This window comes from Vitis riparia, chromosome 3, assembly GCF_004353265.1.
Source record: "Vitis riparia cultivar Riparia Gloire de Montpellier isolate 1030 chromosome 3, EGFV_Vit.rip_1.0, whole genome shotgun sequence".
NCBI classification, from domain to species: Eukaryota; Viridiplantae; Streptophyta; class Magnoliopsida; order Vitales; family Vitaceae; genus Vitis; species Vitis riparia.
This window is the reverse complement of record NC_048433.1, coordinates 12226957-12241228: the sequence shown is the minus strand read 5'-3', so window position 1 is coordinate 12241228 and position 14272 is coordinate 12226957. Positions and strand designations below refer to the sequence as shown.

The window sequence follows — 14272 nt, the reverse complement described above, 5'->3', positions numbered from 1 at the left end:
TTAAAGCATTTTTTAATATTTTTAATTATTTTTTAAAATATTAAAAAATAAATATTTAAAATCTATTTGGTTACTGTTTTTGAAAATAGTTATAAAAACCAGTTTTTTGAAAATAGCTTTTGAAAACCGTTTTTCGATGTAATTTAGAGAACAAAAGCCTATTTGAAAACTTAAAAAGTTTTTAATCTACTTTTAAAATAATTTTTATATCTAATGTTTTATTTTTAACCGTTTCATATATGCTTTATAATTATTTTTGAAAACAACTCCTAGAAAATTGAATGAACCAACAAAAACAACTAAAAGATGTTATCTAAAAGCATCATATTTTTTAATTTTTAACAACAAAAAACCGAAAATGATTTTTGATTATCAAACATATTTTTAAAATTTTTTTTATTTAATTTGAAGAGTAGAAAACTATTTTGAAAAACAGTTGTTAAATAGTCTTAAAATTTGCTATAAAAAATAATTAATTTTTAGAATAAATTATTGTAAAATTAGTTTTAATAAAAAAATTTGTGAAATGAGGTTGAAAGTTATTTTTGTTTCCAAACACAATTTTAGGGTTGTGAGCTTTAAGGAAATTGAAATAAAAAGTTAAAAACAAAGAAAGCCTTTATAAAGGAGGTTAAAAATGGAAAAGCCGAGAATAGAACAAATGCAAGTGACCTAATCTCGATTATTGGGAGGAGTGGAAGCGCACTTCGTATGAGGTTGGGCTCAGGCTGTTTAAATCTTTACAATTAACAAAAGCCCAAAACCGAAAACCCCAATTCAAATCTTAAAAATTCAAAACCACAGAAATTCCTCACGAGAAAATCACTCCATTTTCTCTCTCTACTTTTTCATCTCCTCTCTCTAAAACCTTCCACAGCCTCTAGGGTTTTCCCCACTTCGATCTCTGCAAATCCATGGCGGAAGAAGCTGTCTCTTCTATTCCAACTCATTCTTCTTCTTCGGCTGCTCCTCTCGGTCACTCCGTGATTCCGATCGTCAACAAGCTCCAGGACATCTTCGCGCAGCTCGGCAGCCAGTCCACGATCGAGCTTCCGCAGGTGGCAGTGGTAGGAAGCCAGAGCAGCGGCAAATCCAGCGTTCTTGAAGCGTTGGTTGGGCGAGATTTCTTGCCCAGGGGGAGCGACATTTGTACTCGGCGGCCGCTGGTTCTGCAGCTCTTGCAGACCAAGCGGAGGCCTGATGGATCCGAGGAGGAGTACGGCGAGTTCCTGCACTTGCCTGGAAAGAAGTTCTTCGATTTCTCGGAGATTCGCCGCGAAATTCAGGTGATTCATTTTTCTATCTGGTGTTTGGTTTGGATTGTCTTGTGTTGGAAATGTAGGGAAAGAGAGGGTCTGCAGTTTTGAATAATAAGGTTTTGTTGTTGGGACGGTGGAAGCAAAAAGACGCGTTTACTGAGTTGAAGTTCAATTTCTCAATGAAATTGAGAAGAAATCCGTTTGCTGGGTAGGAAGGTTTGGGAAAAGGAAATAGAGCACTAAATACAATGATCTTAATGTCTTTTTTATTACTTGGGAATCGATTGGTTAAAAATTTCCGCTCAAGTAAGCTTATCACAACCGTTTCCTTGAGTTTTGCTTTTCAGTGGTTGCGATATTCTCTTAGGTTTGTGGGAAAATGAAGTATAAGAAAAGAATAGATGTTCGACTTTAGCCTCTTTTAATTGTTTGTGACTGAATCTCCTACTAACTGGCTGTAAAGCCACCATTTGGTTTACTTGGCTTGAGTTTTCATTGTTCAGAAACCAAAAAAAAAAAAAAAAAAAAACATAGAATATGAATATGAATATGTTTTGTTTTGTTTTATTATTTCTTTTTCCCTCAAATTTCTTGAAAACTGAGAAGTGGGATGTCTTAGGTTATGTTTTTACAGATGGAGAACAAATTGGGGCAGAATTATGTTTGTGCTATTAGATGAAGATGCTGTAGTTGTGATTGTGAAGTTAATAAACTGTTTGAAAGCTATGTCTTAATAAGACTGGTATGTCAAGTTTATTTATTTTGTTAAGTGGCTTCCCAAGTAATAGAAAGGAAGATTCTCCCAGTCATTTTGAAGCTGTAAAACTGTTATTGTTAAAGGCCAAGGTACTTGTGATCTTTTTCTGTACAGTAGGGACAATGTATAAAGGGTTCTGTGATATTATTTTGAGCATATACTTTTCCCAAACTCTAAGCAAAGCCTTAGATTCTCAAGAAACATGAAGTATTAAAATATGTTTATATGAAGTTGAGAATCCTTTTCTCATTTCATGCGCCTGAGTTGGTTTTGACCATTTATCATTCAGGAATTATGGGTGCTTGTTTGGCATTTGAAACATTTTGGATGACAATGCATTTTTGATGAAATTTTGGGTTTGGTTCTTAGGGATAAGAATGAACTTTCCAGTTTAAGGCATAGCAGAGGACAGTGGTGGTGATCTTGATTTACCCTTTTTTCCCCCAACACAACTTTGTAGTTTTCATCTTTAAGAAAAGCATAACAGAATTTTAGAATAGAAAAATAGAAATAAGACCTTTATAAAGTGTTTAAAGGCAGACATCTTGTGTAAAAACCGAATCCATGTTATCAAACCTCATTTTTTTTTATAGGAACCTAATAGGTCTCAATGCAGGATGGCACTGTTCAATGATTAAAAATCCCTAACCTAAATCCCAAAAAGAAAAATTAGAATTACAGAACACCTTATCATGGCACAATTTCTTCCTCTCTCTTTCTCTCTCTCCCCTTTTCCATTTCTCTCTCTCTAAAATCTTCAAGAGCCTTAAGTTTTCGGTTTTCACTCCGATCTCTGCAAATATATGGCAGATGAAACCGTATCTTCAACTCCTTCTGCTGTTCCTCTCAGTCATTCTGTGATTCCAATAGTGAACAGGCTCCAAAGTGTCTTCGCATGGCTCAGTTGCCGATCCATGATCGAGCTCCCTCAGGTGGCTTTTGTTGGCTGCCAGGGCAGTGGCAAATCAAGCATCATTGAGGCCATGGTTGGCCGAGATTTCTTGCTGAGGGGTAAAGACATTTGTACTCGTCGTCCACTGGTTCTGCAGCTCTTGCAGACAAAGCAAAAGCCGGATGGGTCTGACGAGGAGTATGGTGAGTTCTTACACTTGCCTGGGAAGAAGTTCTTTGATTTCTCGGAGATCCACCGCGAAATTCAGGTGATTTTTTGGTGTGTTGCTCAGTTCTCGTAGTTTTGGTTGGAATTGGAAATTAAGAGGAAGGGACTGAAGTTCTGAATTGTTTGGTTTTTACCATCTGGGACTGGAGAAAATGAAAATCTTTTCACTAAACTGAATTTAAGCGTCAATTTGGCTTTCATTCGTCTTTGTGAGATTGAGGCAAAATCTGTTACTTCTTTTTCCCCCTTCTATACTTTAGGAAGTTTAGGAAAAGGGAAAAATTTAGTCTCAGACCTTTTTAATTGGTTGGGAGCTGATTGGTTTAGAAACTGCGTGGGTAGTTGGAGTTGTGTTTGTCACTGGAATTGCGAAATTCTACTTTGTTTCTGGTAAAACAAACTATACGAAAAGAATTGCAATGATTGGGGGAGAAACAGAAACGTCCCCAACTCCCTTGTAATTTTTTATTTTAAGGGATCCCCTGAACTGGCTGTAATACCACCATTTAGCTTACTTGGTTTGAATTTTTGTTGTTTAGAAAATAAAATAGCACAGAACATGAAGATTTTGCGGTTGTTTATTATTTCTTGTCCTTGATTTTCTTATGGTTAAACAGGAAATAGTATCTTCTAAATCATGGAAGTTAAATGTCCTGAAATATGAGAAGTGGGATGGCTTGGGGTTTTTTGTGCTGATGGAATACAAATTGGTGGAAAATTGTGTTTCTGGTATTAGTAAAGATGCTACATTTGTGGTAGTGAAGTTAATCATCTGTTTGAAAGCTATTTGCATGATAAGAGTTAATAAGGCTGGTTTGTCAACCAATTTGTTTTCCCCAAAATGGTGTCCCAAATGATAGGGAAGAAAGTTCTATAATGTGCATGGTAAATCGTATTTCATAATTTATTTGTTGACCTGAAAATTCATTCCAATGCTGTGATAGTTGGCTTTTGTATTTTGACCAAGGTATCCGTGTTGAGACGACATGGTGCAGGTATAAGGTCCATGTTAAATATGGTTCTCTTTCTTTGAACATGATATTGGCTGTTTGAGAAGATTGATGTTTGGTTATTAGAGAACATGGTTTTCATCAATCTATGCATCCAGAAAAGTGAAGAGAGAAAATCTTTACTTGAAACAGCATAGAGGGAGACAAGAAATAAGTGTGTTTTGAAAAAAGGTGAAAAAGACAGGAATTTCACTTTATATAGGGAACTTGTAGTGTGGTGGAGAAAGAGAAACTGTGCAGTTTGGATTGGGAACTAGGGTGAAAAAGTGGCATTGGAAGTGAATTTAGATTGCATGGAAAACTAGGGTAAGGAGAAGCAGGATGAGTAAACTTGCAAATATATTAGGCATTGTATAGAAGAGGCATCAATGTTTATGGTGGATTTTGTTGATTAGTTAGACACTGAGTGGAGGAGGGAGTGTTTTGTTTTTCTCTCCCTATTTTTATTCTTCCTTTGTGCTGGTTGTAAGGAAATATAAGTTTACAAAAAATGGAGCAAATAAAGAGTACTGTTATACAGGAGCATGTCTTTTTGCTGCTGTAGCTAGTAAACATCTTTGTGTTGTCTCCCCCACTCCTTTTCTTGCTGGTCATAGTGTGAGATTTATCACCTCACAATTCACTATTATGCTTCCAATTTTTTATTTATGAGATGTGTGCTAGTGTCTTTAATATGATTAATTTGTTTTGCGCTATTTCATGCTATACTAAAGCTTGTCATATCTTATTTCTCTGCAATAATTCCTCATAATCAACCTAGGGTGTGAAGTTCTTAAAAAACACTTGGATATGGAGTTTTTCAGTTTTTGTCATAGAGGAGAAGACATTGTTGGTGGTTCATCAATCAAGCAACATTCAAAGTACAAAAAGTGATTATAAACATATAAAAACAAAAATAATACAGTTTTATGATTCATTAGTGCAGCTATAATAAATTTAAGTAAATGATTATTTTTAGATGACTGTTCCACGGAGAGGGTGGTTGCTTTTTGTTTTCGTCTATCAAAAGAAAAGTTACCTTTTGTTTTCTCTCCTCCCTTTTGCTTTCCTGTTGGTGGCTTTTGTATGCATCATGTGCATCTTGTGTGCATGGGTGCAACCCGTTTCAGGTGTATATAATATATTTTCTTGTTTTGCCTATCAAAAGGAAAAAAAAGATGATTATTTTTAAATGCATTTAGAAGTAAATGCCATCTTTAAAGTATTTAATTAATTCTTCTTTTCATTGTTCTATGTCACAGTGAGTTTGTGGTTGTTTGGGGTTCTACTAGTTTATTATGCTCAATAAGTAGGTGATTATTTATATCATCTCAAGCTTTGCATGTATGCCAAAGTAATACTTAAAACTTTGAAGATAGTTTCCCCCCCCCCCTCAAAATTCTTTCCAATCATCTTCAGGCTGAGACAGATAGGGAAGCTGGAGAAAACAAAGGTGTTTCAGATAAGCAGATTCGTTTAAAGATATTCTCGCCAAATGTTCTTGATATCACACTAGTGGATCTACCAGGCATAACCAAGGTTCCAGTTGGTGATCAGCCATCTGATATCGAAGCAAGAATTAGAACAATGATAATGTCCTATATCAAACTCCCAAGCTGTCTGATATTAGCTGTTACACCGGCGAATTCAGATTTAGCCAACTCAGATGCTCTTCAGATAGCGGGAAATGCTGATCCTGATGGTAAGTTCTGCTGCTGATGCCTCCATGGGGTTGATGTCTGTATATTTGGTTGAAAAATTAAAATGGGTCATGATCTGATTTTACATCTTTCATGTGATATTTTTCTGTGGACAGGTTATCGGACCATTGGTGTAATTACAAAGGTGCTATATATCAACTTGATTTTTTTGTCTTATGAATGCCTGTGCAACATTTGCAAGCTTTTATCATTTTCTAATGAGGTTTGGCAAATACCCCACTTGTAATTTCAGTTGGACATTATGGACAGAGGTACCGATGCCCGCAATTTATTGCTTGGAAAAGTGATTCCCCTTCGACTTGGTTACATAGGTGTTGTGAATCGTAGTCAAGAGGTAATCTTGGAATTTTGTGGTAGTGAAAGATAATTTTCTATTTATACACCTTTTGATATGATTGGTTTGGGGCAGCCAAAGGGTAAGGTTGAGTTCCTTGTCTTATCTTTTAAATCATTTTTCTTTCATGAACATGTTAGATTTTTTGCCCTTTAAATCTTTTTTATTTCGCCATTTTGTTTTTATTCTTCCATCTATTAAACCTCATGAAAGTTCATCTACTATTTATTCTGACATTGATGATCTTTTCCTAATCTTTCTTTTCAGCAAATAAATAAGAAATATCTTAGGCAATGGACTGTTGAAAACACCACGAAGTGCAAGATTTCTCTTTCCCTCTTTTCAATCTTTATGTTTCATCAACCTTTTTCTGCTAGACTAGGATTCCCTTTACATGATTTATCTTTTCTTGGTGGTTTATTTTACCATTTTATATATTGTTTCTTATTTTGTTATGCAGTACCTTCCGTTTTCTTTCACATTTTTTTCGTCACTAAAGTTGTTTTGGTTGGTTTTATAATATTCTTGAATCTCAGACATTGTCTCAGCAATATTTTCTTTTTAGGATTTACTCGCATGCCACTTTTTTTTTTTTTGATAAGTAAATAGGAAAATATATTAAATAGCACTAGCAAAAGGCACAGCCAAGTACACACGGAGTATACAAAAAAGACCTAAAGGCTAGCAAGAGAAAAAAGGGCAAAGCTGATACAAACCATATGTACAACAACCCAACCTGCTAGAGAACTGGACCACTATATGTTAACTAAATAGCTATCAGCCTTTTTGCCCCCAGTAGCTGAAAAATTGATCTACATAATTTGCATCCCCCTCAAGAAATTCCATTGTGGGGGTCCTGGGTTTGCGCCCTGGGCTTATCTCCTTGGAGAAGTATTTTATCCATGTTGTTCCCACTCTTGCAAAACAGCGTTAGTGGTTTCTGCATATTAAAAAAGCTACACGTCATTCGCATTCGTTTCAAGTTTTAAAAATTCATTCAATCTCTTGTTTAGGATTACTGCTTAGGCAAAGTGCAAGATGGAAATGAAGGCAAATCACCTCCACAATGCCTTAAGAATGTAAATATTTGGCCAACAAACATTGATTGTCAAGCTCTGTGTATTTGTCTGGCTAATGAAAAAGGAATTGATCATCTCCATGCTGTTGGTATGAATTTTTGTTATTCCTGAGGTTGCCAATGGCAATTAAGTGCCACGTAATAATGCTAGTTTGTAGATTTTTGCATAAACCAGTGTCTTTGAGGTATATATTTATTTTAGATCCCACATGTCAAGAATTTCTTGATGATCATGAGCAAGTATGTTGTAAGTTGGCTAAGATTCTGATCTTTCTGTTTGATGCTATTCTTGTAACAGGATATTATAACGAACCGAAGTGTTAAAGATGCGCTTGTGGCTGAAGAAAAGTTCTTTCGCAGTCGTCCAGTACAATCATACTGTCCCTTAACTGATTTTCCACCTGGATTTCATTTGCAAATTGTTTATCTATTTATTATGCTATTGCAGGTATATAATGGCCTTGCTGATCGATGTGGTATCACTCAGTTGGCAAAAAAGTTGAACCAGGTAGAATATTTGTGGCACTCTTGCATGAGTGTCTCATGGAACAGAGTTTATTCTTTTAGATGATTCATATCTGAAATATGATTCTATCTTGTTTTTTTCAACATGTTTCTCCATTGTGCATATGGTTTGTGTGGTCTCTTATGCTTGCAGAGCCATTCCCCCTTTCTTCCTTCCTCTCATATGTTTCATTTAGCATGTGAGGACTGGCTTCTTTTCTAGTCCTCTTAAGTTTATTGGAAATCTGCACTTTTGTGAATTTTAGACCGATGCTATTAATAAATTCCACAATTACTTTTCATTTACTACGACTTATTTTAATTTTTATACAGATTTTAGTACAACATATCAAGACAGTGCTTCCTGGGTTGAAGTTGCGTATGAACTCTGCGCTGGTTTCTGTTGCAAAGGAGCATGCAAGCATCGGAGAAATCCCAGAATCAAAGGCATGTTTTATTTTTATTTTTTAGATTGCCCCTATTTTACTGGAGATCTTTACTGAATGGACTGGGATTATATTTCCTGTTGTGAGGTCAGTTCTGTCTTATGCATTCTGGGAGGGGAGTTGATAAAGGATTGTGCTGCCATACTTCAGGCAGAACAGTGGGTTGATAAAGTTCTAGTTTTTTAAACTTCTTTTGTTCTGGTCTTCAGTGATATTGAATGGATCATATGCAGCCCTGAAAGCAAATTGATTTTCAGATGATAAATAATTTGTATTTTGTCTTTCACCAAGTCTAGAACTTCCAATTATGCTTAAATCGACTGCATTTTCTATTATTTCTCAAAGTTGATCTTTTACTGGTCAGGCTGATTTTCTTTTATTAATTTGGTGCATAACTCTCTTATTTAATGTCTTGGCACCAATAGGCTGGTCAGGGAGCTCTACTCTTGAACATTCTTTCTAAATATGCTGAAGGTAAACATGGTTCTGCCTTCCATATTTATATTCTATGGACTTGTCCTATATTTAAATTTAATGTTATTGGATCATGTCATCTTTCTTATGGTATACCTACTGGTGTCCATACTTGAGCTTATTTTATATAACTAATAATGCATTGTTTAAAACAGCATTCTCTTCAAGGGTGGAGGGAAAAAATGAAGAAATGTCGACTGCTGAGTTGTCTGGCGGAGCACGCATTCACTATATTTTCCAATCCATCTTTGTGAAGAGTCTGGAGGTGTGTATTCTTGATTTTGGTGTGGGTTTTCTGTTAGAATGATTGTGTTAATGGGATGCCCAATGCAGCACTCTGTTGGGGGCACTTGATTCAAGTATCCTTTTGTTTGATTCTTTCCATGATTGACTAAAATGTGAGTGTATGGTTCTGTTTTCAAGTATTTTCTCCAATGTGCCACCTTTGTTCTGGAATTTTCATTGATGAAGGCTTGATTTTATCCAGTAGACAGGAAAGAGGATCAGGAAATATGAAATCTTACAGCAAGAATTTTAAATCTAAATTTTTAAGATTCAATATTTACTCTTTTTTTCCCCCTCTTTATCTTCTCAGCAATTAAGCTGAACATAATGGTGAAGATATAGGAAAATGTCTTCATGCTTTGTGGGGGTTTCACGTGCAGTAATATTTGTCTTTCGTTGGGCAGGTTAAGTTGAAGTGAGGGTTTAGTAGCAGTTTTGCCACTTTTATCCTGTGTGATTCCATGGTTGAGCTAGCTAGCTAGCTTCCATGGAGAACCTTACAATTTTTTATTGGTAAATCTGATGTTTGCTAATTTCATAGCTGCTATGAGCTCATCAAGTCTGAGGAGATTTGAATATCTGTGCAGGAGGTGGATCCATGTGAGGATTTGACTGATGATGACATTCGAACTGCAATTCAGAATGCAACCGGCCCTAGATCTGCATTATTTGTGCCAGAAGTATGTCTTATAGTGCTCTTGTTTTTTCTTCCTAAGTTCTCTGGGTAAATTTTGAATTTATTTCTAAACTTCAAATTGTTTTGCCATTATTTAGCATGCGATTTTCCTTTTTTGTAAGCTCTATCTTAACATATAGTTAGTGCTAACCCCAAAATATCTTCAGGTGCCGTTTGAAGTTCTTGTGAGGAGGCAAATAGCTCGTTTGTTAGATCCAAGCCTTCAGTGTGCTAGATTCATATATGATGAGTTAGTAAAGGTAGAAAATTCTTACTTGGCATTTTATGCTCTTGGGGGACTATTATATGCACATCTAAAACACTGATCAAGTGATTCCACTCCAGATAAGCCATCGCTGTCTGGTGAGTGAATTGCAGCGGTTTCCTATTCTGAGAAAGCGCATGGACGAAGTTATGGGAAACTTTTTGCGAGAAGGCCTTGAACCGTCAGAGACAATGATTGGGCACATTATTGAAATGGAGGTATGATGAAATCAAAATATTTAATCATTCTGAACTGTTGACATTTGCAGTATTCTAGTTGAAAATAAAAACTATTTCAAGTAATTGTATAAACTCACCTATCAAACCAAAAAAAGAAAAAAAAGTTAGCAATTGTATGCACTTCATCAAAGTTAAGTGTTTTCTTGACAATGGTCTCAGTCTAAGCAATTCTATTCTGTAGATGGACTACATAAATACTTCACACCCAAATTTTATTGGTGGAAGTAAAGCTGTGGAGATGGCATTGCAACAGATTAAGTCCTCTAGGCTGCCTGTACCTGTAGCCAGGCAGAAGGTAAATGCATGCAGTGCTGCTGGCCATTTTAATTTTAAGTGTTGTATGTTCTAGGTCTAGTTTGCAAATAGTTAGATCACCCATTTTTTTCAGCTTTTATTCTTTATTGTTGTCAATTAGGATGGTTTAGAGCCTGACAAGGCACCAACATCTGAAAGAAGTTTGAAAGCTCGAGCTATTCTTGCCAGACCAGTAAATGGAATTGTTGCTGATCAGGTATGGATATTTGTGTTTGCAAGACTGTGAAATGTGTTATTGCCAGCATTATACCTTTAGTTTTAGGTTTTCTGTTACCATTTCAGACTTACGGATGCAGTTAAAATTTTATATTTGATAAGTTTTCAGTTGGTTCAATTGCTCTTGTGTTGATGTTTCCAGGGAGTTCGGCCTGTGGCAGATGTTGAAAAATTCACATCATCTGGTAATCTGTTAACTCTCTGAAGAATGTATTTTCTGCTATATAGTGGTATTTGTTTTTCAATTCTTAGTAGTCTCAATAACCTGATTTGAAAGGCAGTTTAACACCACTGTTGTTGGAATAAATTAGCTCACCCATTTTTTATTTTTTTATTCACAAATTCTCATCATCTTTCTTGTAAGACATGACATGCTGCATAATGATTGTAAAGTGCTCTAATTTTGTAATTCTTGATGTTTATCAGGAAGCACTACTGGTTCAAGTTGGGGGATTTCATCAATTTTCGGCGGTAGTGATAACCGTGTATCGGCCAAAGAGATCCCAACCAACAAGACATATAGTGAACCTGTCCAGAGCATAGAACATTCAATTTCTATGATCCATTTGAAGGAGGTATATTCCTGATGTCACTTTAACAGCCTCAACTATAGCTATTATGCATCTAGCTCACTTTTTTATTCATCCTAATGAACATGCACTTGATTTGTTTTCTTTCCCATTAAAAGCCGCCAACCATCTTGAAGCCTTCTGAAAGCCATTCAGAACAGGAGGCAATTGAAATTTCAGTCACTAAACTGCTGCTACGATCATATTATGACATTGTCAGGAAGAATATTGAGGATGCTGTACCTAAAGCCATCATGCACTTCCTGGTAATTGTTTTAATCCTATCTGCTCACCATTTTCTGTTCGTTTCTTTTTTTGTTCTGTTATAACTAAAAAAATGTTAACGTTCATGAGATCCTGCTGTAGGTATGGTACTTTAATTAGGACTTCATGTGGGGTGAAAATAGACCTTCATATGTGCTGTTATACTGGATATGAAGCTGACTAACAAGTTGAGGGTCATGATGGAGAATCAAACCAAATAAGACTTCAATAAAATTATAATGGTTTTGAAGGATGTGAATCTTTGTGGTAGGGGTAGTACTAGGTGTGGTTTTTATGATACATGCTGATATTGTCCCAGGTACCGACCAAAAATCCATCCATCTCAACATGGAAAACTTGCCCCTCCGCATCCTGTTTATTCCTACCACTGTCTCTATCATACTATGAAATGATTGAATATATGTTGTCTTGAACAATTATCCATTTTCAATTTAAAAGCTTATGAATTGACTAACTGTAAATAATGGGACAAATTTATTTAGGTATTATGGCCTGACAGGCCCGGGTTAATGGAATCTAGTCTGAGCCTCATAAGTAGGTTGAAAATGATTTAATTTCAATATACATTTGTTCAGACATTGGAAGCTTGTGAGATTGTTAATATGCGGCATTACTTTGGCACACTTTTAGGACTACAAATTTCAGCATTGGTATTCTGAAATGCCTTGCTGCTTATTCTGTCATCCTTATTTCATTTTGATTGTGTTTCCTCAACTTCTGATAGCTCTTTTTCTTTCATCGACTAATTTCCAGGTAAACCATACAAAAAGAGAACTTCACAATGTCTTCATTAGAAAGCTTTACAGGTAACAAAGAGCGCATTAACAACTACCTGGACTTGCTTTTCATGGTTTTATATCTAAAATGTGGACTAGAGTAATTTGCCTGTGCTTTGAATTGTTACTTAAGCTCAACATTGCTGGTCTCACCCGATACTCTTGTCTGAGTTGATTGTGCTTCTCTTTTTGGTCTTATGATAATAAACAGAGAGAACCTGTTCGAAGAGATGTTGCAGGAACCTGACGAGGTGGCAATGAAGAGAAAGCGCACTAGTGAAACACTCCGAGTTCTTCAACAAGCTTTGCGGGTAGGTTTTTGATTTCTTGCATCCAATGGAAGGTATCAGGAATGGGAATTTAGAGCATCATCTCATTTCCTTCTTTTGTGGACCTTTTTATTTTGTTCTCTCTCTAATGGTGCCGGTTTGTTGTTCGTTTTGTGAATGGGGGAGGGAGGGGTTTTTTGAATTTTAAGTGCCACAACTTTTGGCAAGTCAAAGGGGCCTTGTTGATGGTGGAATGTGACAGACGGTTCCATCTCTCTAAAAGGAGACTTTTTAACACCCGTAATTGACTGATTGTACTTTACAGATTTCTTTGTTATCAAACACGAATTTGCTTCAACTTTTCTTAGTTTTGGGTAAAGTTCCATGAGAACCTTAAAAGACAGCTGAAAAAATTTCCTTCCCTTGTCACTGACATTTTTTTTCTTCAATGTAGACCTTGGATGAATTGCCACAGGAAGCTGAAACAGTAGAAAAAGGTTACAGTTTAGGTTCTTCTGATCCAACAGGGTTGCCAAAGATCCATGGGCTTCCAACATCATCATCATACACCACAAGCGGTGGTTCAACCCAGTCCTACACAGCTTCTCCCAAGAACCCAAAGTCCCGTAAATCATCTCACTCGGGTGAGCTACAATCGCCTTTCTATGGTAATGCAGATAGCAATGGAGGTGGACGCAGTTACATGCCTGGTCTCTATCCTACACTTGATGCATAAAAGCCGCTGGAAGATGGTCCGAGGGCCTTGTGGTAGATCAATAGTAGTAATCAAGTCATTATATTCATTCGATTACTCTCTGTCCAACTTTGTCACAAGATGTGGGTATATCCACATGGAGCTGGCTCGATGGGGAGTGGATATTTTCTTCTAACAGAATATGCTACGCCAGATGTAAACCATTCCTTTAGCCTCCATATATTTCCTTTTGGTTCCTTCCTCAAATATAGTTGGCTATAAAATGTATTGTTTTGCACGGCTCCTAGAGAATAATACAGGAGCTTGCGATGGTTGCACAAATAATTGCTATTATTATTATTACTATTATTCTTTGCCCGCTTTTTTGTTGTTTCACGGGTTTTGCAAAACTTGGATGATTGTTGGATATTTCTTTGGCACGGTAAGCTGGTGGGAAGGCCAGTGTATAGCAGGGATTTCTTTCTTTGAGGTGTGTAATTGAATATCACCATCAGTGATGATAAAATGATTCATGTTTGGCTCAATGAATGTGTGTTTACCCAGAGATATCATTTCTTCTTCATGGGTCTTGTGAGCATGGGAATTTGTGGTTTCTGGGGAAAGCCAAAAGTTTTAAATCAATGTTATCTTATTATGGTCTTCTCATGATGAAGTCGTGAGAGTAGAAATTGCTAAATGATACAGCATATATGACTTTGGTATAACGATACTACACGATGCAAAGATTAAGTACATGTAGAATTCAGGTGGACGTGTGTTAACAGGATTTTCAATATGAGATTGTATGATAACGTTTGGAAAGTAGGCAGTCAGAACCATTACCCAAAAAGCATACGGTTTGGTGGTGCTCTGCTACCACCTTTCAAAACCTTTGGAAAATCCCAATTTGACCCCAAATAATTGTTGGGGACCTTCACGAAACATGATTGAATCAACCCTCGTCTAAAGGTAAGATTTTATGGGGCATGGGATAGGGGATT

The 14272-nt window shown here is 36.3% G+C and overlaps 1 protein-coding gene across 2 annotated transcripts; it reads left to right on the top strand.

The window, feature by feature from the left end:
• The first annotated feature begins 786 nt into the window (after positions 1 to 786).
• LOC117911137 (dynamin-related protein 3B) lies at positions 787 to 13834 on the top strand. 2 transcript variants are annotated; one of them, XM_034825341.1, is made up of 20 exons: positions 787 to 1286; positions 5545 to 5827; positions 5942 to 5970; positions 6079 to 6180; positions 7557 to 7625; positions 7707 to 7766; positions 8096 to 8209; positions 8634 to 8682; positions 8838 to 8947; positions 9555 to 9647; positions 9811 to 9903; positions 9989 to 10126; positions 10329 to 10442; positions 10563 to 10658; positions 10821 to 10863; positions 11105 to 11253; positions 11367 to 11513; positions 12286 to 12338; positions 12520 to 12619; positions 13032 to 13834. In XM_034825341.1, the coding sequence occupies exons 1-20, from the start codon at positions 915 to 917 to the stop codon at positions 13311 to 13313; spliced, it is 2496 nt and encodes an 831-aa protein (XP_034681232.1). In that variant the 5' UTR covers positions 787 to 914; the 3' UTR covers positions 13314 to 13834. The 2 variants fall into 2 exon arrangements, with proteins under 2 accessions (XP_034681232.1, XP_034681233.1); XM_034825342.1 differs by lacking the exon at positions 787 to 1286 and adding an exon at positions 2589 to 3176.
• Positions 13835 to 14272: the final 438 nt, after the last annotated feature.